This window comes from Clarias gariepinus, chromosome 10 (genome assembly GCF_024256425.1).
Source record: "Clarias gariepinus isolate MV-2021 ecotype Netherlands chromosome 10, CGAR_prim_01v2, whole genome shotgun sequence".
Taxonomy (NCBI): domain Eukaryota; kingdom Metazoa; phylum Chordata; class Actinopteri; order Siluriformes; family Clariidae; genus Clarias; species Clarias gariepinus.
This window is the reverse complement of record NC_071109.1, coordinates 30,245,887-30,270,343: the sequence shown is the minus strand read 5'-3', so window position 1 is coordinate 30,270,343 and position 24,457 is coordinate 30,245,887. Positions and strand designations below refer to the sequence as shown.

Sequence of the window (24,457 nt, the reverse complement as noted above, 5' to 3'; positions counted from 1 at the left end):
TGGAAACTATACGTTGACTATACGTGTGACGCACATGCACTGAGACTGAGCAAAGGAGACGATCACCCACAATCCCAGTGTGAGCGAGAGAAGAACAATTGGTTCAGTTGCGATCATGTGACGCTCTGCAGACAAAGCGTATACGTACATTACTAGTATGTCAAAACCTCGCTTGTTTATTAAGTTAAAATTTATTTTAAAATTCTGCTCATCTTGCAAAATGCTCACAGACTGAGTTACTCGCAATCCAAGGTTATGATATTAAACAATAAAAAGTATCCAACAAAAATATTCAATAAACATATCCAATAAATATTAAAATGTTGCGTAACTTGTGTTTTTGATTGCGTAATTTTTTTTCCCCTTGCACCACATTCCGGTTCAGTAGGTGCTTCAATTGCAAATAAATTCAAAAGAAGAAGAAGCAGCATCAACGAGTACTTAAATCGAGTATTTGAGAAAGATTTAATTATCTGAATCTATCAATAAAACACTGATTGCACAGTCAATAAAATCACAGCTTCATTAAAATATACTTGATTTTAAAATTTTTAGGGGAAAAAGGAAGTATAATTTCTAGATAATTTATTATATAATCAAGTATTTTGAAATATTAAGTTATAAATATGACACAAGTCGTAATTTTAAAATGCTTTTGGTATTACTATGAGCCGGTACCAAAATGTGTGTACAGGAACAAGTTTACTCCACCAGTTTTGGTGTCTTGTACCAGAACTATGGTGTGTAAGAGAACATCTCGAAACATGGTGACTCGCAATGACAAAAATTACGATTCATAATTTCATAATTATAGATTAAAGTCTTACAATTAGATGACTTTCTATCTTAAAATTATACCTTAGTAACTCACAATGATGAGATTGTATGTCATAATTAGGACACATAATTATGTGTGTGTCGCCTGGCATCCCATTCAGGCTGTATTCTTGTCTCACACCCAACATTTCCGGGATAAACTCTAGACCCCGAGCGACCTTGACCAGGATAAAGAGCCTTACTCTACGCGTGTGAGTGAGAGTGACGATGTGAAACCGGAGGAGGTAAGCATGCATGTACATGAACTGCTGATTCTTGTGTTAATTCTATGCGTGTGTGTTTCTCTCTCACATGAGGTCTGGCCGTTGGTGGTGGATGAGGGCGCATAGGGCGAGTCCACTTCTCCAGGATGTAGTGAGGTCGGTAACGTTCACTCCTTTGTAGCCTTGCGTCTGTTTCTGACACCACAGCAACAAGCGGCTGGGCCGCACCTCCGACTCTGGCAACACACACCAACACACTTTTTCAATAATTTATATAATTGTAACCCCTGACTTGCTAAATATTGCCATTCCTACGCCCTATCGCCAAGTTCAGTAACTTACAATCTTCAAATAAAGTGGTAGTTTTTATAGGGATTTAAACACTCACACACAAACATCTTCACTGCAGGTCCATTTACTCACGAAAAAAAAAAGCGCTCGCATGTTAAACAAGGCTCAATAAAGCAGAGATGAATTTCAAACCAATACAGGTAAGCAAGTGTGTACTCAACGTCAGGGCCAGGAAGACGTCAGCACGGGGTGTGGAACTGTGAAAAAGCTATTATTCATTTCCACACTAGCGGCTCCTTTAACGCAAACATTCAGTAAGGACGAGAGGCTGGAATTTGACTCGGCTGGGAAGCGATACGAACGTTGTGACCGCTAAAGAACGTGAATTAGAAGTATTTTGAAATGTTTCCAGCACAGGTGGACCAATCACTCACACTGGCACATGGAACAAGCTTATTGTTGTTTTTTTAAAACTCCCAAGTGCCTGACCCACAATTAGGATCGCCACATGTATTTTACTGAAAAGATTTGTGTGTCACAAATACAGATGAGCTGAAGGCTGCTATTGAAGCCACCTGGTCTTCAATAACATCTCGAGGGTTGTCCCTCTAATTAATTAGTTCTTGATCCTATCCATCCTTGTCTCTTCCAAAGAAAACCTTAACATCTTCAGCACTGCTACCTCCAACTCTGCCTCTTGTCTTTTCTTCAGTGCCACTGTCTCTAAGTCATAGAGTATTGCTGGTCTCACCACTGTCTTGAACACCTTTCCTTTCAATCTCGCTGATAATATTTTATCGCACAACAAACCTGACACTTTTCTCCACCCATTCTAATCACAGTGGCACTTCATCTGACATCCTGTCCATCACCATAGCAAACAAAAAGGGGCTCAGAGCCGATCCTTGATGCAAACCCACCTCCACCTTGAACTCTTCTGTCACACCTACAGCACATCTCACCGCTGTCTTACAGCTCTCATACATGTCCTGCACCACTCTAACATACTTCTCTGCAAACACTGATCATCAATTATAGGCCAATGAACTGTTGACTATTAATCTATGCCTGTGGAGACCAACGATAAGCCCTTCCAGTCCAATTCCACAGAAAAGCCAATGCAAAAAAAAAAAAAAAAGAACAATGCTGGCCGTGACAGAAACTCATCAGTACACCACAGTGTGCCGGGCCCAAGGCACAGCAGGTAAAAGTCCTGTTGTCACTACCCTGGACTCCAAACTCCCGAGATCCCAATCAGAACATGAGCACACAGGGGATGCATTGGACAAACAAGTCCGATCCATAAAGGCCCCGCCCTACGACCCACAGCACACAAAGGATCCATACCAATGTCATGGTGCCAGTCACCACAGCGCACACAACCAGAGGTCTATAGGAATCATGCCACACGGCGCCAGAGCAGCACAAGAGGAAGCTAAACAAAAAAGTTTTGTGTTGTGATGTTATGGTTGATACGGTATATACTGTACACACAAAAGACACACACAAATACAAGTAGTGGTCAATTAGGCTAACTCGTCTCACCTTTCCTGGAGATATTGACAGACCTGCGTGTAAGTCCACTTCGCTCCAGCATACGCGAGTTCTGCTCCCCATTGATGTAGAGATGTTGAACCTGATGCAGCGATTGAGAGAGTCCGGTCACACGAATATGTTAAGACTGTTTTAACAGAGTATTGAACAGCGAGCCGGTCAGTGTGTAAGAGTGTCACCTGGTGCGGTCGGACGCAGGTGGAGTTGAGGTTGGGGTAGCGGGTTGCAGGGTCGATGGTGTACTGCTCGAAGTTCTTACTGATGTTTTCTGCTGTGGTTTGAGGCAGCAGCCTGTAGATGCTCTCCCTGTCACGTACAGTACAGGACCAGGAACGACTTTGTTATTATCATCAGTGACAAATTGGAGGATGTGTACAGAGATAAAGATTTTACATAACACTTCCCAGAAATGGAATTTAAATAAAACAAACAAAAAACGACATGCAAAAAGTTTTTTAACTATTAATGTTTGGTGAAGTTCGCTTGCCTATTACAAACGAACCTGAGCTTGATAAGTGAGGCGGATTTAAAAAATAAATAAATAAATAAATAAATAAACTTTCCAATTCACAAAACACTGTCTAAACCCAAGAGTTTAATTTCCCCATGACTTGATTTAGAACAGTTTTATGACATCCCCTCTTTCTCACCGCCACATTACTGAGGCTTAATCGCCCAATCACACCATTTCTGCAGGTAGCATTTTGCGCTTGTTTTTCGCTGTGTCCATTTTCCCAGATCATGTTTCTAGTATGATTGAGTCCACGTCTGGATATTTCCTCTGGCTGTCATCTTCAGGATTTAAAAGTTGTTAGAAATTTGATGATACCAAGACGAACGGAGGTTTAAAAAAGGCAATAAAATCCACCAGAAAGTATATTATGGTAAAAGGTAAATCATTTAAATCAAGACTGCTACTATTATGAGGAAAATATAACAATTTGGGACAGATCTGTTTATCTAATAAAATAAAATCATAACGAAAATTTCCGTTCCAGAAGTGTCAAATTATTGGCCTGCATTAAGCAAAGTAGAAATCATACTGTAGCTACGTTCAATAGTAAAAGTAAGAGTATTTCCACATACACAATATGATGTGAATTGGACAAAACAACTGTATGTCCATAAGAAAACCACTTGTAGGTAAGATCATCAGAAAATAAGGCTTAAATTTACTAGGGAGCATAAAGATTAAACTTTGGAGTGACGGAGAAAGGTCATGTGATCTGATGAGTCCAGATTGACTGTATACCAGAGCGATGGGCGTGTCAGGGTAAGAAGGGAAGCGCATGAGGCCATCATATATAGTGTCTACTGTACGAGCCTCTGGAGACAGTGTTATGATCTGGGGTTGCTTCAGTCGCTCAGGTCCAGACTTAGCAACGTTATGTGGCAGTAAAATGACGACGTGAATGTACTGAATGACCAGGGCTGGGTTTCTCGAAAGCTTCCTATCGCTAAGTAGTTCATAAGTTGCATCTTTTCTCTCTCTTAACGTTAAGGCGCATTTCCGGAAATGTTCGTACGCTAAGTATCTCTTAGGTAAGTCACACGTTCGTAAGGTTGGTCTGGACCAACCTTAACTCATTCTTAGCGTAGTTTCAGCTTAAGACGCTAGTCGCCGCCACTGAGCAGCAGTGTATGGAAGCACATTATGGCACGTTATCAAAGTCATATTAATGATGGAATATACTGTAGGCCTGTTTATGAATTTTTTTTTATTTAATATTAGAGCTAGTAGAGTGACTTTTAATTAGCCTATTTCATAATGTAAATATTGCAAAATTGATGATCACTTTTAATATTAAACAGGTGGCAAACATTTTGGCAGCGATACAGCGTGGTGTTGTGTTAAACTGAAGACGGCGCCGTCCGCGGAGCCGTGTGCTTCATGTACATTTTTCCTTTAGACAAAACTTCAGCCCTTTCCATATTTTCCCCAGGGTCGCTATTTAAAAGAATAAAAAAAAGGTTTTGCCTTCCAAGGCAACAGATTATAAAGCTTCTTGACCTGCTCAGACCTGCACTTGCCAGGCCAACGCGTTGGACTTACGCTCCACATCCCGATTTCCATCTGATTGTTGCTTTTTGTTTCAAATATGTTTTATTGATCATTAGCTATTATCCATAACTGGATGGACTTTTCTTTTGACAGAAAATAAACTTGGGAGTTTCAAATCCCCCATCCATTCATTTTTTTCGAGTGATTGTAATGCGTAATACACCTATCTCACCTATGCGGTTTCGCGCAGTGGGCGTAAGTACGGTTCAACATGAATTACCAAGAAAAAATAAACGTTCCATTTTTTTGGGGCGGTTCTCGTGGAAGTTTGCAGGCCATGCAGAACATCTCGGAACATTAGCGGAACGTCGGCGGGCAATCGCGGCAGCTCACGGTGCCCAACACCGCATCTCACCGTGAGTCAAAGCACATAGAGCCGCCTTGAGTGCCCGCAAGACGTTTCGCGAAGATCTGCAAAGTCCGCGAGAGTCCGCATGTTAAACATGTTTACTTTTTTTGCGTGGTAAAATGGAAACGCGCCAAAACTCTCGCTGAATCATGATGAACTGTACTTACGGCCCCTGCGTGAAACCGCGTAGGTGAGATAGGGGTATTAAACCTCTACTTTGCCATCTCATCGTGCCCAACCACTGACATGCTTCACATTGTTTCTGAAGCTGGTGAAGAGTGTTGTCAGCTGTTTGTCAATCAACTATGATTGTATACCTGGTTCGTTTCACCGCCACTACAGGTTACATAAAAATATTAGCGACAGTTTGGTAATTTCATTTATATATTTGTCTATTATGGCATGCTATTGATAAGTTAACCCATGTCGAAATAAACGTTATTAAAAGAATTTATTGCCATGTAATTTGCATAGAAAGTGCCTTCAAGGAGTCAAAAATCGATTCCTGAGCAACCGATGTCAGCTAATTCAGAACCCTCACTGTAGGCAGCGCCTTGTAACGTCGGACGTGAGAGGCAGCGACTTAAGAAGACTCCTAAGGGACAGTTCGAGAAATACACTTAGAAAAGTTATCACTTTACGTAAGATGTATCTTAAGAATCTTCTTAGCTCGCGAATAATGTGCGTTATCGAGAAACCGGGCCCAGGTTATTACATCTATGGAGGAGTTTTTCTTCCCTGATGGAACGGGTATATTCCAGGACACAAATTGTAAAACAGAGTGGTTCTGGGAGCATGAGGAATCATTTTCACACATGAACTGGACACCACAATGTGTACCACGATCAAAGCTAAAAGCGATCAAATCAATATTAGTGTGTGCGAAATGTTTTTTTTTAGCTGGGGAGTGGATTAGCATTCCTACTTACACTTAGCAGAGACACATGCACATCTTTTATGACCAAAGTATCAGCTAGGGGATGTGATCTGACCTCTCAGACAGCACCTCCAGAGGGGCCTTGCCCTGAGCCCATCCCTGCACCATCCACACCGTGTCAAACGCTGCCAGGAAGCCTCGAGCACATCCTGTTCCCATGGGCCAAAACGGCTGAGGGAGGAACAATACAACACACATACACGAACACACACACACACACACACACTCAAATACGAGAAATATGACTGATGGTAGAATGACTGGAACCAGTTTCAATTCCAAAATTAAATGTAATTAAGGTAATAAAACACATGACTTGACATTACGTAATAGAAAAATACGTGTTACAGTATGAGAGGAATCAAATTTCTATAAATATCAAACACATTCGGGTCTATTTTATGTCGGCTGAGATGTTAAACCAATCGTTTTACCTCCAGAAGGCTATCTCCAACCAGAGCCACCAGCAGCTGGTGTCCGTTCTTCTCCCGGATGACCGCAGCGTTTTCCGACGCATACATGCAGGTGAAGTCGAACATGGCCACGTCGGGCTGCGCGTAGTGGTTCATGGCGTAGTCCAGCGACGGCAGCTGGTAGTTGGTGCCGAAGTCGGCGGCCTCGCGGGCGTAGGAGAGCAGAGCCTCCTGATTGACGTTGTCGCTGTGCAGGAGTCGCTCTGTCTCGATGTAATCCTGATAGAGGAAAGAAAATAAACTAAAGGATTTAGATTAAAGGCACATTTGGATTTTCTAAAAAATATGCTCAATTTTTAACTGGTCAGACTATTAAATACAAAAAGTAGTGGGTCAGAAGTGACTGTTACAGTACACAAGAAACAAACATGTTGGCAGGTGTGAAACTTTTTTTGGAGATCATTTCAAACATACTTTACACAAACTTAAACTTATTAAAACCTCTGTGAGTGATCAGCAAATCAGGCCTTTCTACCGCTGTTGTCTCATGTTACTACGACTTTAAGATTACCAGTTTTCAAAAGAACGTCTACAGTTTATATACATATTTGTTTTTTCTGGTGAACTAAAAACATTCTTGTTTACTTCTAAACAGAAAGTGTTTCAGTCCTAACGTCACAAGAGTAAAAAAAAATAATAATAAAAAATGATGCGCTAGTGGAAATTTCACAACAATAAAGCTAATTATAAAAGCATGGCGTTTTTTTTTTTGTTTTTTTTAAAGGTCTTTTTTAAATGAAAATAAAAGAAAAAAATTAAGAAAAAGACGATTAAGATGGAGAAGATACAGCAGAATAAAAGGATGGAGATGAAGTTAAAGCAGAACAAAAAGAAAAAGGGTGGAGAAGCAAAAATTAAAAGATTAAGAAGACAGAGCAAAAAAATTGAGAGATGTGAAAGATAAGGGTAGGAAAGATGGAGGAGAATAAAAAGATTGAGAAGATGAAATAGGAGACATATGAGGAAGATATACTGTAGGAGATAGATGAGAAGATAAAGCAATAAAGTTGAAACTTATTAAAAGTTTTCACTACTGTTGAAAGATTTTATTCTGTGTGTGAGTGTGTGTGTGTGTGTGTGCTGTAGAGGACTAGCTGGACATTGTCGTGCGTGTATGGAAAAGCGGAGCCGATGCACTTCAGTGCTGTTCCTGATAGAGTTACAGTCAATAACGGAACATACTCGGAGTGAGGACACCATGCCAGGGACATGAGACAAACCGGGATCCACTTTTACAACAAACACACACGCGCACACACACATTGCTGTAGTGAGTGATTTGTCCCTGAGGGAAGAGTAATAAAGCGTGGCCACAAATCCCAATACACTACACTGCACTCAGTCCCACTTTAAACACACACACACACACACATATACATACATATATATATATATAAGCTGCTGTATGTATGTCTACTTACGTGAATAATTACACCTTTATCCAGCAAACTCTGCTTCTTTGCGGTCATGACGAAGTAGTGTGTGTTGTCCTTGTAGTACACAATGTTCTCCAAATCGATTCCTGTTTAAAATACATATATAAGAAGCTATCTCATGGAGATAATGTTTGTTTCATAATGAGAATACACTCAGCTCCTGACTTTAGCTCTTAGATGAGAATTTCCCATCTAATTATCACCCGAGCGTTAGCGCTATCGATAAAACAATACACGACAACAAGACGGCAGAACTCAAGATCAACTCAAGTGTGACCCTAATTCCTTAATTCACTCCGTTTAAAACTTCAGCATAGTTGCTTAAAAAAAAAATAATCACGTAGCTTAGAAAGTAGACTTTTTTTTTTTTTTTTTTTTTTTAAATACGCAACATGCGAGCTGATCAACAGGACAGAGTGAAAACGATAATTAGATAATGAAGGGATGAGAACTCGCCCGTCTCTTCCTTAAGCTCCAGGAAGAACTTCTGGTTGAAGATGAAGGCCACGCCGCTGATCTCCTCCACTTTGGCCTCGGCCGTGGTGTTGCGGTTCACGAAGTTGGCCGTGATGGCGATGGCGAGCTTGCCTCGAAACTCCTTTCTTTTGAAACCTGGAGTCAAGAAGAGGCAGAACAAACAGGAACGGATTGAGGAGGGGAAGAAAGTATGAAAACGTGATGTATTTTCAGAAGGAGTCTCCAGTGTCAGTGCTTTGTAACTCAGATAAAAATTAAAAGTCGACTTTTATTTGGTGACATGCACAGTCATACACAGAAAGAAAATTTGAATTTTTATCTGATGGTAATGAAATGGTGGGAATGCTAAAAGGAATGGAAAAGTTTGTGTTTTTTTGGTTTCTCAATAAAGCGTGATTAGAGCTGTGTTAGTTTTTAAAAATTTCAAGAAATAGATAATAAGAGGTTGGTGATGGGAACGCAATTATTTCATGGACTCCTACACGATTTACAAACACACGGTATAATGGTTAGCACTGTCGCCTTGCACCTCCGGGGTCGGGGTTCGATTCCCACCTCGGATTGTGTGTGTGCGCATGGAGTTTCTCTGGTGTTCTTCCTGTGCTTAGTGGGTTTCCTCCAGGTACTTCAGTCCAAAGACATGCAGATTAGACTAACTAGCGTTCCCAAATTGTCCGTAGTGTGTGAATGACATCAAGCCGGCAACCCGACCCCTTAAGTAACTGCCACAGAAACAAGATGTATACGGATACGTCTCCGAAGTGGAGACTGACTAAACCTCGACACCTCGTGCCGGATGGTTCGAAGACGGACCCGATTCCCAATACTAAATTTAGATACTGTATGGACAGACCATATGTTTATCATTTGCCCATCTCCCCTAAGCTGCTTATCAATTATTTCTATCAGACATTGGAAGCACTTGACCCCCCCAGACCCCCACTGCCAGCACACACGCAGCCCCGCCCCATCAACTTCCCCTCACCGCGCAAAACTATTTTTCATTCCATACAGGCCTAATCCTTACTCAATTAATACCATTAACATAATATTATTAGGGATGTAGCGCGGGGATATAGTTTAGTGTTTGCTTATTATTACGCAGACTCGAGTGAAGGAAACGAATCTACAGTAGATTCCCTGTTAATCATTAGCTGACTCAATCAAATATATACTTAACCTTTCAAAATGTACTTGTGCTGCAGCTCGCACGATTGAACGATGGGAATGTTGTCGTCCTATAACTCATCGATTGAAGTTTCTCCAGCGGTCGTTTTTCTCCAGATCTGTTTTTTTTCCAGATTGAAAAAAATTTTCACCATCCCTGATTACCGTTACATTAAAAATGCATTTTTCTTCTAAGGTTTTATAATAGGATGTGAACTTTCCCATGCCTCTGTGCTCATAAAACAACTCCCTCATTGTGCTTCCTGACTCCTTATGTGGTCACACTTCCTATAGTCCGAGCTGAGATGAAAATACACACAAAACAGTGTCTGCTGGAACCCTTTTGTTTAACCGGAGAAAATGCAAATGTATTTCCTATCTGTCTCTCTATGACGTACGTGACACCTGGACAAAAGCTTAAATAAGATCCCTTTGCTGATATCGGAGTGTGGCGGACATGAACGAGCAAAAATTTTTCCTTCTTTTTATTCATCTTAAAACTCAATTTTTCTTAAACCTAACACTAATTAATGATTAAATTCCCGTTCGTTAAAGAACTGGACCTGACCGTGAAATAAATCATCTCTATTATAATCTTTCCTCCGTCATCTCCACACACACGTTTAACTGTGAACCTGTCGATTTCAGCATCGTTCTCGTGTTCCGCGTTTTTTTTTCCTTTTATCCCACTAGATCAATTGCTCTCAGAGAAGTGACCTTCTCACATTCCCAGAATGATCGTGTGGTGAGAACTCGTCAACACCCTGCGATATGCGACTCGACGAATCATTAAGCTTCCTCTGGCTCAAATGTGCGCGGCTCGTACAATCCTGATTGCTCATTTTGTCCTGGGACTATTCTGGGAATCCTCCACAAAACAGGAAACTCATTTATTTCATGGGCCTCTTTTTTATCTCGGTAGGAGATTCATGTGAAAAACGGAGCGCTTGTTTATCCAAATATGTACCTTAAAGGCGCAGGAGGACTTCCTGTAGTTCTCAGTGTGCAGTTTTTTTTTTAATGTAATTAAGAACTCTCAATTCCTGTGAATGCCGTTTGCTCTTTTTAACTGGACACCGTATCGACTAACCGGATCAGAGAAGCCGAGTTGAGACCCACAGCACTTTGAAAAGGAGCATGTAATCTTTATGCTTGATATTTCCATCCAGGGCTGTTAGATTCCAGTAGCAGGAGAGGCTGATGATGATTATCCACTTGTCAGAAAATGCAGGATGGAGCCTAATGGCGCTTAAAATCACCTCGTGAAACTTTCACGAATTCCTGTTTCTCACCGTCTAGCGTGCTTCTCCGTCCGTCTGCCCCTATTAACACGTCGAAGTCATAATCAGAGACTGGGTGACTAGCAGGATGCAGTTCTGCTCTCCATCCAGACCCTGCAAAACACACACACACAAAAGGTATAAATGACTTGATTTCGATCTTGGTGTGTTTTTTTTTTTTTATACAAACACAAAAATGCCTGACCTCAGTCGTTCTCGAAGGTTGCATAGCTAGATGTTCTGGCGCTCTATATATAGCAGAGCTGTAAGCTTATCATCTGCACACTATGCAAGCGCTGAGTGGCAATGACGCAAAAACCTTCTCAGTAACAAGGTAACCCAGCCGCACTGTGTTCCTGTGAAATGTTCTCCAGAGCCATTAAACGCCACGGTTAAAGTCCTTGATATGGATTACAAAAGCTAAGGGAACTTCTGATCTAGACGCATCCCTGACTCCGTACACATACTGTCCTCATCGTGGTGTAACTAATATTACAAACATAAAGACGCCAAAATGACGGAGGACGTGTACAGGAAAGGTCTGCGTCCATCTACAGTATGTTCATCAATATCATCAAGCGTCTGCTAGCTTTGTTTATAGTGGACATGGGAAAGTCTCACACAATGACTTCGCATCAGGATGTGTACTTTTTATATCAGATAATGCTCTTTAAGAAGATATTGAAATGCAATCTTGAACCAGATCCTCTGATTGCTCTTTTTGGTATCACTGGAGAGGAAGATAAGTGTCTAACTTCAGCTAAACGGCATTTATTGTCTTTTGCGACACTCCTGGCCAAACGTTCTCTTTTTTTGGCTGACGTCTGTCTGTCTGTCTGTCTGTCTGTCTGTCTGTCTGTCTGTCTGTCTGTCTGTCTGTCTGTCTGTGGAGAAGACTCACTACTCAATCCATCATTCAGACTTGAAACTTCAACAGGTGGGAGGGGCCTTCCTTCGCTTTTTCCCATATACATTTATAGTTTAATTCCCTTCCTATTTAATTGTTTAATTTGTGTTAGTGTGTTAATGTTCCAGCTCAAAGTTTTTTCGTTTCTCTCCTTTCATCTTTTTTAAATATGCCTGGCGTCTAGCCTTTCTTACACATGTAAAGTTGGCTTGGAGTCAGGGAGGGGTGGGTGGGGTGGATTGGTATGGGGGTTTATAAAACGTGCATTGAATCAATAAAAATAAAAAAATAAATAAAAATAAATAAAAAGTGATCTAAAAATCCTCACCATCGTTCTTCTGCTGTTCGGGAGGCTCGCGGAGTTTGAGGAACTCGACGTTGACGTGCACCTCCACCCCGACAATGAGGCTCACCTTTAGGAGGATCAGCTGCAGCTGACGTATACCTAAAGGTACAAGAACGTCACACCGCGTTAATGATACATCGACATCAGCTGATAAACGACAAGCAGAAAACCTGTGATGAACGCTCATAAAAAAAATTTAAACGTGTAAATAGTGGGCGTGTCTGTCTGACTTTATTAATTAGTCACAAAAGCAATGCATATCGCCGGAGTATTTCTGCTCCTACTTGCCGGGAGCATACAGTATTTTTAGTTCTTTGGTTTTTAGGGCGTGGTCTACTGTAATCTCTGCATGGAAATACAAACCTGTCAATCACAAACAGGTCAAAAACAAAGAAAGATCTGATCAAACAAAATACCATAAACTAATAAAATACAGTGCCTACACAAGGTGTTTTATTCCAGACTGCTTTTACTTTTTTACAAAGAGCATCACGGGAAAGCATGCTAACACGAGATAAATCCGCATAAAATCGCACACAACAAAAAAGTTTGAGGGGGGCGAATATTTATGCATTACCCATTTCAAACTGCACGTTCTTGACGAAATACTGCACATCATGTTTTTTTTTTTTTCTAACTCCACACAGCCAGGTGGGCACTTACTGATATGGTCTATGGCTCCGGCGCAGAACTTGCCGTAGAACTTCTTAGCACCGAGGTTCCTGAGGTCGTGGATGGTGTAAGGCCAAAGATGGAGGACGTTGTTCCTGGAGAACGAGTCCCTCTTCTCGATCACCACCACTTTGGCTCCGAGGAGAGCTAGCTCTATGGCTGTACGCAACCCGCAGGGGCCTCCGCCGATGATCAGACACTGTGCACACACAAACACGAAGACAAAGTATTCACAGGAATGAACGAGTCCATCAGACATGGCGGGTTCAGTTGATGCTAACGAACGCTTAACGAAGTAGCTCAAATCTAACTGAAGTGGTGGTTCTCATCTTTTTCCTCAAAAAAAAAAAAATATATAACCCACTCCACAGTTAATCCACCCTTGAACGCTAATTTTAAATGACAGACAGCAAGATCAAAGATGTAGAATAATTAACAATTCACAATTTACTTTCTCGGTACAGGTTTAATTACAGCCCTTAGAAAAAAACTGTTTAACCAAATACGCACAGGCCAATGGGAAAACCAATTACAATAACATACTGTAATAACTGTACCTTATCCATCAGACTCTGGGATTAAATTACGCTCACTTCGCTAAGGTAATGAAGTCTCCAGGCAACCAAGACATGAGGCCCACTAGAGCTTTCACTTCCACAGCAACCGAGCTCATGAATCTTTCATAAAGTGGTCCAAACCGGACCTTAATATTCCACAGAGGATCTCGGGTAACACACTTGCACTTATAACTCTACAGTGTAGTGTACCGTTTAACATTCCACTTCTGATGGAAGAACTTATGACCAGGGATGGCAGATCATATAATAAATATTTATCATTTTATTAGTTTAGATTAATTGTCCATGTGCAAATTGATATTTAGTTGAGAAGTAAATAACCAATAACGTTTGTTTTGCATAATGATACTCCGTAGCTCATCTCCTGTATTTGTCAACTTGTTCATCACAAGACGGCAGGCTTACAGTTCAGGCCCCGCACAAGACTGGACATTAACATTTTGTTTAGTAGCCACAGTTTTACGTAAGGACAAAGAGACAAGGACAGTATTTTCACCATCTTAGCAGTTTAAAAAGAGGTCGCAATATACTGTAATGGTTGTAATTCATTTGTCTCTTTTTTTTTTTGTCTGGGATTGTGCCACCAGAAAAGAAAAAATGTGGTTCTTGTTACCATTAACAATTAAGGATTTAATCAATAATTAATTGGTAACATACTCAACTATCGGTTAGATCGACAACATCAACAAGATGTGCGAAATTTTAATAGCCTTATTGGAAACACCAGCGGTCCAAGTATCACAGTATTAATCACTGACCAAGTCTGATATTGGAGAAAACATACCAGTAGACTGTTAAAGAAATAAAAAAAACCTAGATATCCCATAAAAATAAAGTTAAGTGATAAACACTGTCTAAAATACAGAGGAGAACGAATGACATCACTTTTATGGGCAGGTTTTAATCATAAGATCAGCTCCAAGCACCAAATTTAGACATGTCTGTGTTGGTGCACAGTATCGAAACGTGTTAAACGGTTTAACCTTTGGACCGACTTTTGCACCTGCGACACAAAACAGTACAATACAATCTTTACGCAAGCAAGCCGTCTCCTCGAACAAGACTTACTTGGATTCTTTTACTATTTTACCCTCTGTAAAATTTACAGCTCCACAGTGTGTGCCCTTAAAAGGAGTCAAGTGTTAAACGCAATCTTAAAATGGTGTGTGATTAATAAGCGCATGTATCAGAGCACTCATAAATCATGTTTAATTTTCGAGACGGTAACAGCTGCTTCATGCGAGTCTGTAAGCAGGGAATAAACACCTGAGGACGATCTGATCTGGACGGGGAGCTACGATGTGGTCTGATGAAGAGCCGAATATAATACGGTGATCCGTCATTATTTTGTCATCGGGCGGGTGTGGAAGGCATGAGTGTTACACTAAAGATAAAAATATAGACACCACGGCTGTAAAAGCTCCTGACCTCGGTCTGCGGATTGACGTTACTATCCATGGACATGATGTGGCACGAGTTCTGCTATCTCTTACATTCTGGAATTCCAAGGAAGATGGCCAAAAAAATATATAAAATTTATCATAGTACACCAGAGGAAGTTTATCTTCATCACAGTAGCTGATTTTCCTGGTGGTAACAGGCTTAGATCTCCTCCAGATCTCAAAAACCCACCCTGGGTCGGTTTCCAGCGAGACGTGCCAGATAGAGATCTTCTAGGAGCTGATCTAGTCAGGTCAAGTATGCTTTTATCGTCACTTCAACCATACACAGTACAATTTAGTACACAGTGAAACGAAACAACGTCCTTTCAGAACCATGGTGCTACATGCAACGTAAATTTACAACATACATTAACAGAAAGACTAACTAGCTAACTTAGAGAACTAATTAGCTGGCTAGCTGGGAACGATCTATGTTTTTATTCAGAAGAGACAACATAAAGTGCACGTGCAAATGTGCAAACAGTACCACGCCACATCAAGTGTTTTCTCTCAAAAGAAAACACTTGACGTGCTGCAAAGCGTCCTTGAAGAACTAGCAACAAACAGCAATAAGTAAAAGCAATCTTATCTCAATCTGTTTTGTTTACCAAAACCTGTACCTACAATACATCATGAACTGGACTAAACAGAACAAACAGATGAACGATGTTCCTAGAAACATAAAAGGAGTGCATGACGAGTATCTGCTGAACTCGTCGCCGATATCGCCGAGTCATCGTTTCTGTTTCCAATCATCCAATGTGCAGAGACGTTGCAATCCTTCTATTTACCTACTGGTGGTGCGTTGGACTCTTCACGGATTATGTGTGTTAGGGGCAAATTATTGGTCAAGTTTGTTATGAATAACAAAATCGAATGATATTTATAAAATTGCAATACAAATCAAATATGCACCTACAGTAGCTACACTATATTGTCAAAAGTATTTACTTGCCTACCTTCACATGCATATGAACTTAATCCATAGTGTTTATTATGATGTTGGGCCCGCCCCCTTTGCAGCTACTGTATAACAGCCTTCTGCTAAGGCCTACCACAAGGTTCAGGAGTGTGTTTATGGAGATTTTTTACCATTCTTTCAGCAGCGCATTTGTGATGTCAGACACAGATGTTGGATGAGATGTTGGCCGAGATGTTGGCCTGGCTTGTGGTCTCCGCTCAAATCCATCCCAAATGTATTCTATCAGGTTGAAGCCAGGACTCTGTTCAGGCCGGGCAACATCTTCCACACCAAACACGCTTTTTCATGTCTTTACGGACGCACTGGTGCGCAGTCGTGTTGGAAGAGGAAGAAGATGTCACCAAACTGTTCCCACAAAGTTTGGGAGGATGAAATTGTCCAAAACTGAGTTCATTTCACTGGCGAGCCCAATGACTAAAAAACAACTCCATGCCAGTTCCAACATGACTTCATACTAAACCCTATGGATTAAGAATTGGAGGTTACTCAAGGAAGGCGAGCGAATAGTTGACAATTGAGAGTGTTTAGATGTTGCATCTAAACACCAGAGAAAGCTCATCTTTATCACAGTAGCTGATAGATTTTCCTCTGATTTCCGTGGTGGTAACAGGATTAAATCTCCTCCTAAGGTATTCTCTTCAAGGAGACGTGCCAGATCGATCTTCCGGGAGCTGATCAAGAAACCTGGATCACGCCAATAAGTGTTTTCTCTAAAAAAAAAAACAAACACTTGAGATACTGCAAAGTCCTTGAAGAACTACGGAACAAACAGCAATAACTAAAAGCAAGACATTGTCAATACATGATGAACTTTATTAAACAGAACAGACAGATAAACGATGTTCCTGGTTATTATAAGAAACACAAAAGTAGCGCATGACAAGTATCTGCTGTACTCGTTGCCGATATCCAAGCCATTTTGTGAAGGTCGTATGACTAGCCTGTTGTGAATAAAACTAGTAACACCTTAAATCTTCATCATATCACTCTGAGCAATAAAACCAGCCTTTCTCTCTTGCAGCCCAAGGTCTTCCATGTTCAGGTACAATTTGCTTTTATATCAGATTCGATCCATGCCGGAGTACTCCGTACCATGCCTGAGCCCATCCATCCCATCGGACTCGGGCACGGTTCCAGAGCCTGAACGATTGTGTTCTCGCTGATCAAAATGTACCAGATTATGTGGCCAAGTGTTCTTGGGAAAAGATTTGGAAACGCCCAATGTTTTCATTTCTGTCTCTTATCACGCGGTATAAACTCCTGATCAAAGCTTTGGGAAGAAGTTACACATCCACACAGTGAGTGATTACAGGCTCTCCAATCTACACAAGTATGAACTACTTCATCTCCCCCCACCCAATACACATGATTATCAGATCCATCAGAAACACTTGGATCTGGATTAAAAATGTTGTGCATCTACAGCCAAGGTCAAAGGTTTTGAGAATGATACAAATAATAATTTTCAACAAGTCTTATGAGTACCAAAGGCTTTTATTGACAGTTCCAATATGTTTATGCAAAGAGTCAATATTTGACCCTTTTTTTCCCAGACCTCTGCAATTTGCCCTGGCGTGCTGTCAATCAACTTCTGGGCCACATCTTGACTGATGGCGCAGCCCATTCTTGCATGATCAATGCTTGAAGTTTGTCAGAATTTGTGGGTTTTTGTTTGTCCACCTGTCTCTTAAGGATCGACCACAAGTTCTCAATAGTATTAAGGTCTGGGGAGTTTCCTAGTCATGGACCCAAAATTTTTATGCTGTTTTCCCCAAAAGACTTAGTTATCACTTTTCCCTTATGACGAGGAGCTCCATCATGCTGGAAAACCATCACCAAACTGTTCTTGGATGGTTAGGAGAAGATGCTCTCGAAGGATGTTTTTGTACCATTCTTTAGTCATGGCTGTAGGCAAAAGTTTTGATTGAGCCCACTGAACGTTTACGTGGTTGAGAAGCGACTCCACACATGATGAATGGTCTCAGGATGTTTTATTGTTGGCATGACACAGGAATGATGGTAGTGCTGACCTTATCGTCTTGCCTCAAACAAAAATGACTTTACCCCATCCAGCCCTCAGCAGTCCAGTCCCTGAACCTTTTGCATTATGTCAGTCTGTCCATGATGTTTTTCCTGGAGAAAAGTGGCTTCTTTGCTGCCCTTCTTGAAATGTATGAAGGTGAGCATTACCGTCAGTCCTGGAAGTGGACAAACAAAACTCTGCCAAAAATTCGGACAAACTCCAAACATTGATTATGCAAGAATCAGTCAGGGTGTGGCACAGATGTTGACTGGCGGCACGCCATGGCGAAATGCAGACGTCTTGAAAAAAGAAGAACACTGCAAATGTTGAGTTTTTGCATAAACTTAATGTAATTGTCAATAAAAGACACTTCAGTAAACCAGAGTAACATCTGATAAGCAGCAGACTTTGTGTAAATTTACATATATTTGTGTCCTTCGCAAAACTTTTGGCGTTAGCTAAATCATGTTGATGAGGAACAAGCATCTAGTTAAAAACTAGTTAATTAGATAAAAAGGAAAAAAAGGTAAGCTCTATAGTAAACCAGGGGTGTCTTGAGGTTTCCAACGATCTCAAACAGACATCAAAAATTTTGGGCAGCCAAGATTTTATGACCTCCCGAGACTCGAACGTGTTTTCTTTCGAATTCCTTCAAACAGGAAGAAGTTTGTCAAAGAAATAATCCGAAAATGGTCTTCATATGAGGGAATTACAAAGGCATACACACACTGAGTGTAGTTGAGAGGACTTATTGATGATCTCATATGAGGTCAATACGGTCTCAGGTCTTCCGTATTATTCACTCATTTTATTACCTAACGATATGGCAATAACGAGTGCGCTTGTGAAACGTTATTAACCATCACGTCTCCTGATTGAACAACAGTGTGATAAGCTGATTATAGTTAAAATATCTTAAATATTTATTTGACCCTGTTACACATGCTTGTATAACAGACCAGTCCAGTTGTGGTGTTGTAGGCAAACGATCCACGCCCATGTGGTGTGATGCTGTTCAATGTGAAGTGAAGACTTGAGGAATGCCTGTGTGTGCATGCATACTGTACATAAAGCAGCTTTAACATGTTTACACACGCTTGCTTAGTTTATGTACATCTGGAGAATTAAAAAACGGCTTTTCTCTAGCTGAACACCCCTGTCCGTCAGGTTTCCGAATCAAACCGTAAAAACATGCTCTGAGACTTTAAACACATCGGCCGCCCTCAAAACATCACGCTGTCGTTATAAGCTTTAGGACTTCAACCATATATTTTAAACGCTTTACTAATCTAGAAAGGCTGGTACATTAAACATACCTGAGGATGGGTTTGAAAGCATGATGTGAGGTTTGTCAAATTTTATTAGGAAAACCGGGACTTGTGATTAAATTACTGGAAAAAAAAACGTCAGTACGTTGATGAGACTCTTAGACGGAGGTAAGAGATTTAAACGGTGAAGACGTTTTTTTAAAGGACGTCCCGGGCTGAGGTGGATTGAAGCCCACTGCAGTCGCTCCTGTATTTCATATTTTATATCTTTCTTCATAACTTTGAGGCAGCGCGAGTAAGCATTTTATAATATTACCACAAACAATCCTTTAACATTTTCAACATTATTCTGGTTAAACCTCCTCTAATCGGAGAACCGCACACCTTCAGATTCAGACACTTTCTAATTTATGAACTCCGTCCTTTGTCCTGGAAGATTAGGCTGCGTGGCCGCCGATTTGAGATCTGCACAATCAGCCCGTGTTCTCAGGCAGGTCCTTATTCTAATCCTAATCCTAATCCTGGGCTTTTATTTTATAAGCTACCTCATGCATTAGTAAACTTCACTATTAAAACAAATAGGACAAAAAAAAAGTGTTTAGTTAATGATCAGCGTCAGGAAGACCTAAATAAAAAACTTGAGAAACCAAAGTAATCCTTCTCTGGACTTCTTATTCATTTAAAAAAAAAAGAAAAATAGTGGCAAAGACGCTGACGTGTCGGATGTGGGTCTGTTGAACCACGACGATCTGATTTGACTAACAAATGGAGATGAAACGAAGTTATTTGACTGAAGATGCTCATTACATTTTGACTTTAAACTGTCTGTGCTTTGAGACAGCAATCTGAGTTTATGTTACAGGTTAAATAGTTCACTGTTCATTGTCAATCAGCATCATCACTAATCCAGTCAACCTTGTTAATATGATGCACTTCATTATTTTCTTTAACTTATCTTTTTAAAGATATTTATCAAATACTGTATGACCGCTGTATTTTCACTTCTTCACTCACCCTGATATCTGTGCATGCTCTGCCTTTCTTGTACTCCTTGTGATTGGCTCGTTTGTCCAGCTTAGTCCACAGCGCTTTGGCCTTCCAGGAGGTGACCGCCGCTTTCAGGTTGCCGTAGAAGCCTCGGTGGTCGGCCGGGTCGAGCTCCAGCTGCCTGCACAGCAAGCCGAAAGCCTGGAGTGTGCCTTTACACGTGGAGGCCTGAACGAAGTTCTCGAAGAGCTGACTAGCCTGAGAGCTCCTCTCTTCATCCGTTTCCCCCATCCCTTCTGTTTCCCCTGTCCCTCACTCCCTTTCTCCCCCCCCTTCGTCGGAAAAGGGAGCTAGTTTAGGGTGAGGCTGCTGCGGGCATCATCTTGTACCAGTGCTGAAAAAAAAAAAAAAAGTGTCATACAAGTATCATCATCTTAAAATAGCATTACAACTGGTTTAAAGTTAGTGCCCTCTGGACCGCCTGGACTGATCTAGGAACAGCCACCATGCACAGAGTGCAAAAAAGAGTGTAATGTGCCCCATCAAAAAACGCACGAGAGCCAGCCAGCTTGGCGCAACACACTTGGAGGAAGGTGCTATCCGCCCATTTCCACATGCATGATGGTTAGTGTCCCTGCTGAGGGCCGAGGCATCAACAGGCTTCGAACTCATGACCTCTGAATGTCGCTCAAAAGCCTAAACAGTGGCATAAAAGTACACCACCAGTCAAAAGTATGGACACACCTAACGCTTTCCTGGGCTGGTGACTCTAAATGAACTTCTCCTCTGCAGCAGAGCTTTTCAAAGTTTTGGTCTTGCTTTTCTGGGAAGGTCTTCATGAGAGAGAGTTTCATCATGGAGCTTGATGGGTTTTGAGCAGATAAACTTAACACTGTTCTTGCAAGAACAGCTGACCTTCATGCTTCACTCATCTTAAAAGAACAAGTGACTATTTTTGTTGTTGTTAATAAATTACTTAATTTAAAAAAAAAATAATAATAATCCAGTGCTGTTCCAGAATGTGAAAATAAAACCAGACCTTTGACTAGTACTGTATTAGTACTGTACTGTCAAGTGCATTGTCTTATTTGTCGTCTTGTGTTTAAAATACATTTTGTTTGGGTTTTGAAGAGAGTGTAATATTGACATTCCTCATTTCACGACACACTGTTTGGCCAAACTAAATATTCACATTCCGTTTGAAGTGCATTACCATTATACTCACTTCTGACTCCGCCCCCTGACTCTGGGCCACGCCTCCTACTCAGACCTTACATGTGGACCGTTTTCGACTGTGGGCTTTGGCATGTTTCTGTTTATTTTTGGAAGATGAAATTTGATGTGTGATTTATACGTGTGGTTAGCTATAACTTTAATTGTTAGATAAACGGGTACAGCAAAAAAATATATATAATCACGGTTTTCAAGGACAGCTGTATAATACGGTAGATAGAATTTTGTCAACAATTTCCAAACCTTGCAAAAAAGGTTATTTAGCAAATAAATATAAAGAAAGAAAGAAAGAAAGAATAAATTAGGTAAATTATTTATACTGTCTGTCATCTTCCTAAAACAATTTTTTCTAAAAAGATTGACAAACTCAAAAAAAAGTTTCATGAAACTTACAGCATGAAACTTTTGTTAAAGTTTTATAAAAATCAATATCCATAATTTTTTATATATTAAAAAAAAAGATTAAAGATGAAACTTTATCAATACCCATGATAAAGATTAATACAACATCGATATTGTATCAAATCACATCGCTGAGCCCTAACAGTTAAATAAACCAAAATACATTTATAAGTATAAAACGTAAAATATATTTACAAAAACAACCAAAAAAAAAAAAGTTTACAAAACTCTACACTTCTGCATTCTTAAGTTTTTTTTCACCTTTAACAGAAATACATCAACTAAAAATGTGGATATATAGCATTCTGTTAAATAATTTGTTATATAATAATTAATCGGTAATTTGTTTTTATGATTAAAGAGTTAGCAGAAAGTAAAGCCGTGCACCTTTCCATGTAAAGAAATATATATTTAAGGTAGAAAAGGTGTGCCTTTCAAGTTCCCACCCAAGTGAAACATAACACAATTCAATACCTTTTTTTCCCTCATGAGAAAAACAAATGTCACGCATCCAACGTTGACTTTCATACATATTTGTATCCGAGGACGTTGAGGTGTTTTAAACCTCCTGTTGGCAGCCCAACTCCGAAATACAGTACAGCCTGGCACTCTTTCACTTTCAGCTCCTTATCTTATTTCTCGAAGCCCTGGCCTCGTACCTTTCGCGCTTAAGTTAACACGGAACATGACACAAAGTCCACGTCAGCTGGGGATTCACACCACGATCAACCGCGAGATAAAAAGTCCTTGACCTTGAATGGGAGGACCGAGAGTGGGGCTATGGGAAAGCGGCGGTGGAGTTTTCGCGCCTGGGAACGTGTTTGCACGGGAGGGTCCGTCTGCAGGATGTTTGCAAACAGCAAGCGTGGGGTGAGACCGGCGTAATCGGAGAGAGCGCGGCTCCGAAGTGAAGTGTGCTGGTTTATGGGGGGAGGTGTCCGATTACTCAGGCTTGTAAGGGATAGCCTGGAGCTCTGAATAGAGTACAGCACAGGCTGTAACCTAGTGAATAAGAAAAGGGAGATATGCGTCTTGCTTTTATTTTTAACCCTCACAGCTGGTCAAATATTTTACCTGAACATATTTTTGAGAAATGTATGTCTCCAGCATTCTCTCTTTGCAGCAGAAATCAATCTAAACACAATTTCTGCACTTCACTCACTACACATCGCCTTTATGTAATTGTATTTTTTACCAGATTTGACTCATGGTGGTTGTGGAATTGTATTTTTTTTTTATCCCGGCACAATCTGGCAACCCGGTCATGTTTGCTGCCCCTCCTCCTCATGCGGCAGACCTGGGGCAGTGAGAATTCTGCCCCTGCTTCTATTAGCACTTGCTGCTGTTCTCAAAATATCTTTAAAGTCAAGTGCGTTGCCATACTTGCATCACATCCATCACTCTTTCATTTACAGTAAAATGAGATTATTTGTTTTGCTTTTGTACAGAGTATTATCAAATCTATAGACCGATAGAATCTAAATCGATAGAATTTGCTGGAGTTCTGCCCCATCTGCTCTTTTTGGCCTACAGTTTTTATTTTTTATTTATTTATTTTTATATAAAGAATGTGCAGTGTTGTCATAAAGAATTATTAACGTGAGAACGTGAGAGTTGCCATCACAAACCCTGCAATTATACCTGAACACGATCTCAATATAAATATGGTGTTATTTATTATGTGCCCCTGCAAGGCCACTAAAACCACAGCAGGAAAAGAAAAAACGAAAAGAAAAAAGAAATGAATAAAACACATGTTTGTTTTCTGTGTTGTGTTGAAATCTTTTTTGCCCAGCAACATGAATGTGCTCCAACATAGGGATTTAAATTTGTATTTAAAAAAACATGAACCAAAAGAATTAAATGAAAAAAACAACCACATCATGTGGGCAAAAAAAAAAAAAAAAAAAAAACACACAAAAAGATAATAATAAACCATTATAACTTTTACATTCCACAAAAAAATTGTTATTATATTCGAGGCTTTTGTGATTTACATTCAGAAAGATAAAGTTTTACGCACTGCTTCTCAGGATCTCTATAGTTATAACACACTACCGGCGCTACACACACCTGCCAGGTGCTTAAGATTGGAAGTGTGTAGCACCCTGCCTCATTTCTTCACACTAAATTCAATTAAATGACGTAGATTAAATTAAAGAAATGGGAACAAATGCTTTACTGTACCATAAACTAACAATTTAAAAATGCTCAACAACCTCGGCAGCGACCTCGTTTCCCCTCTCGTCTGTTCAAACCTCTAAGCATTCGGCATCAGCAGTGTAACTAATCAGCTGCCTGATCATCTGCACCTGTTTCTCACTGGTTCATGTCTTACGCAAGATGTTTCACAGGTCACAGTGTGGCTTACCAAACAAAAAATTCCTATGAAACTGCTCAAAAAACTGACATTAAATACAAAAGATCTTGTAAAAGCTGCTGATGTTGCACAACAGAACTCCGTACAGAACAGTCCAGGTGATATGGTCTCACAAGTTGTTTTGTTTTGTGGGATTTAATTATTCAAGGCAAATCCAAATAATAATAATAA

The 24,457-nt window shown here is 40.4% G+C and overlaps 1 protein-coding gene across 4 annotated transcripts in view; it reads right to left on the bottom strand.

Moving 5' to 3' along the window:
* The window catches only part of mical2b (microtubule associated monooxygenase, calponin and LIM domain containing 2b), a 64,469-nt gene that overhangs the window by 30,626 nt on the left and 9,386 nt on the right, over positions 1-24,457 (bottom strand). For all 4 annotated transcript variants that reach the window (XM_053505408.1, XM_053505410.1, XM_053505411.1 and 1 more), the window contains exons 2-12: positions 20,299-20,665; positions 12,983-13,190; positions 12,302-12,418; positions 11,079-11,180; positions 8,599-8,754; positions 8,128-8,228; positions 6,668-6,925; positions 6,289-6,404; positions 3,065-3,191; positions 2,877-2,967; positions 1,129-1,276 (exon numbers count right to left, since the gene is read on the bottom strand). In XM_053505408.1, coding sequence (XP_053361383.1) covers positions 1,129-1,276; positions 2,877-2,967; positions 3,065-3,191; positions 6,289-6,404; positions 6,668-6,925; positions 8,128-8,228; positions 8,599-8,754; positions 11,079-11,180; positions 12,302-12,418; positions 12,983-13,190; positions 20,299-20,562 — 1,688 coding nt within the window. In that variant the 5' untranslated portion in view covers positions 20,563-20,665. The remainder of the gene's footprint in view (positions 1-1,128; positions 1,277-2,876; positions 2,968-3,064; positions 3,192-6,288; positions 6,405-6,667; positions 6,926-8,127; positions 8,229-8,598; positions 8,755-11,078; positions 11,181-12,301; positions 12,419-12,982; positions 13,191-20,298; positions 20,666-24,457) is intronic.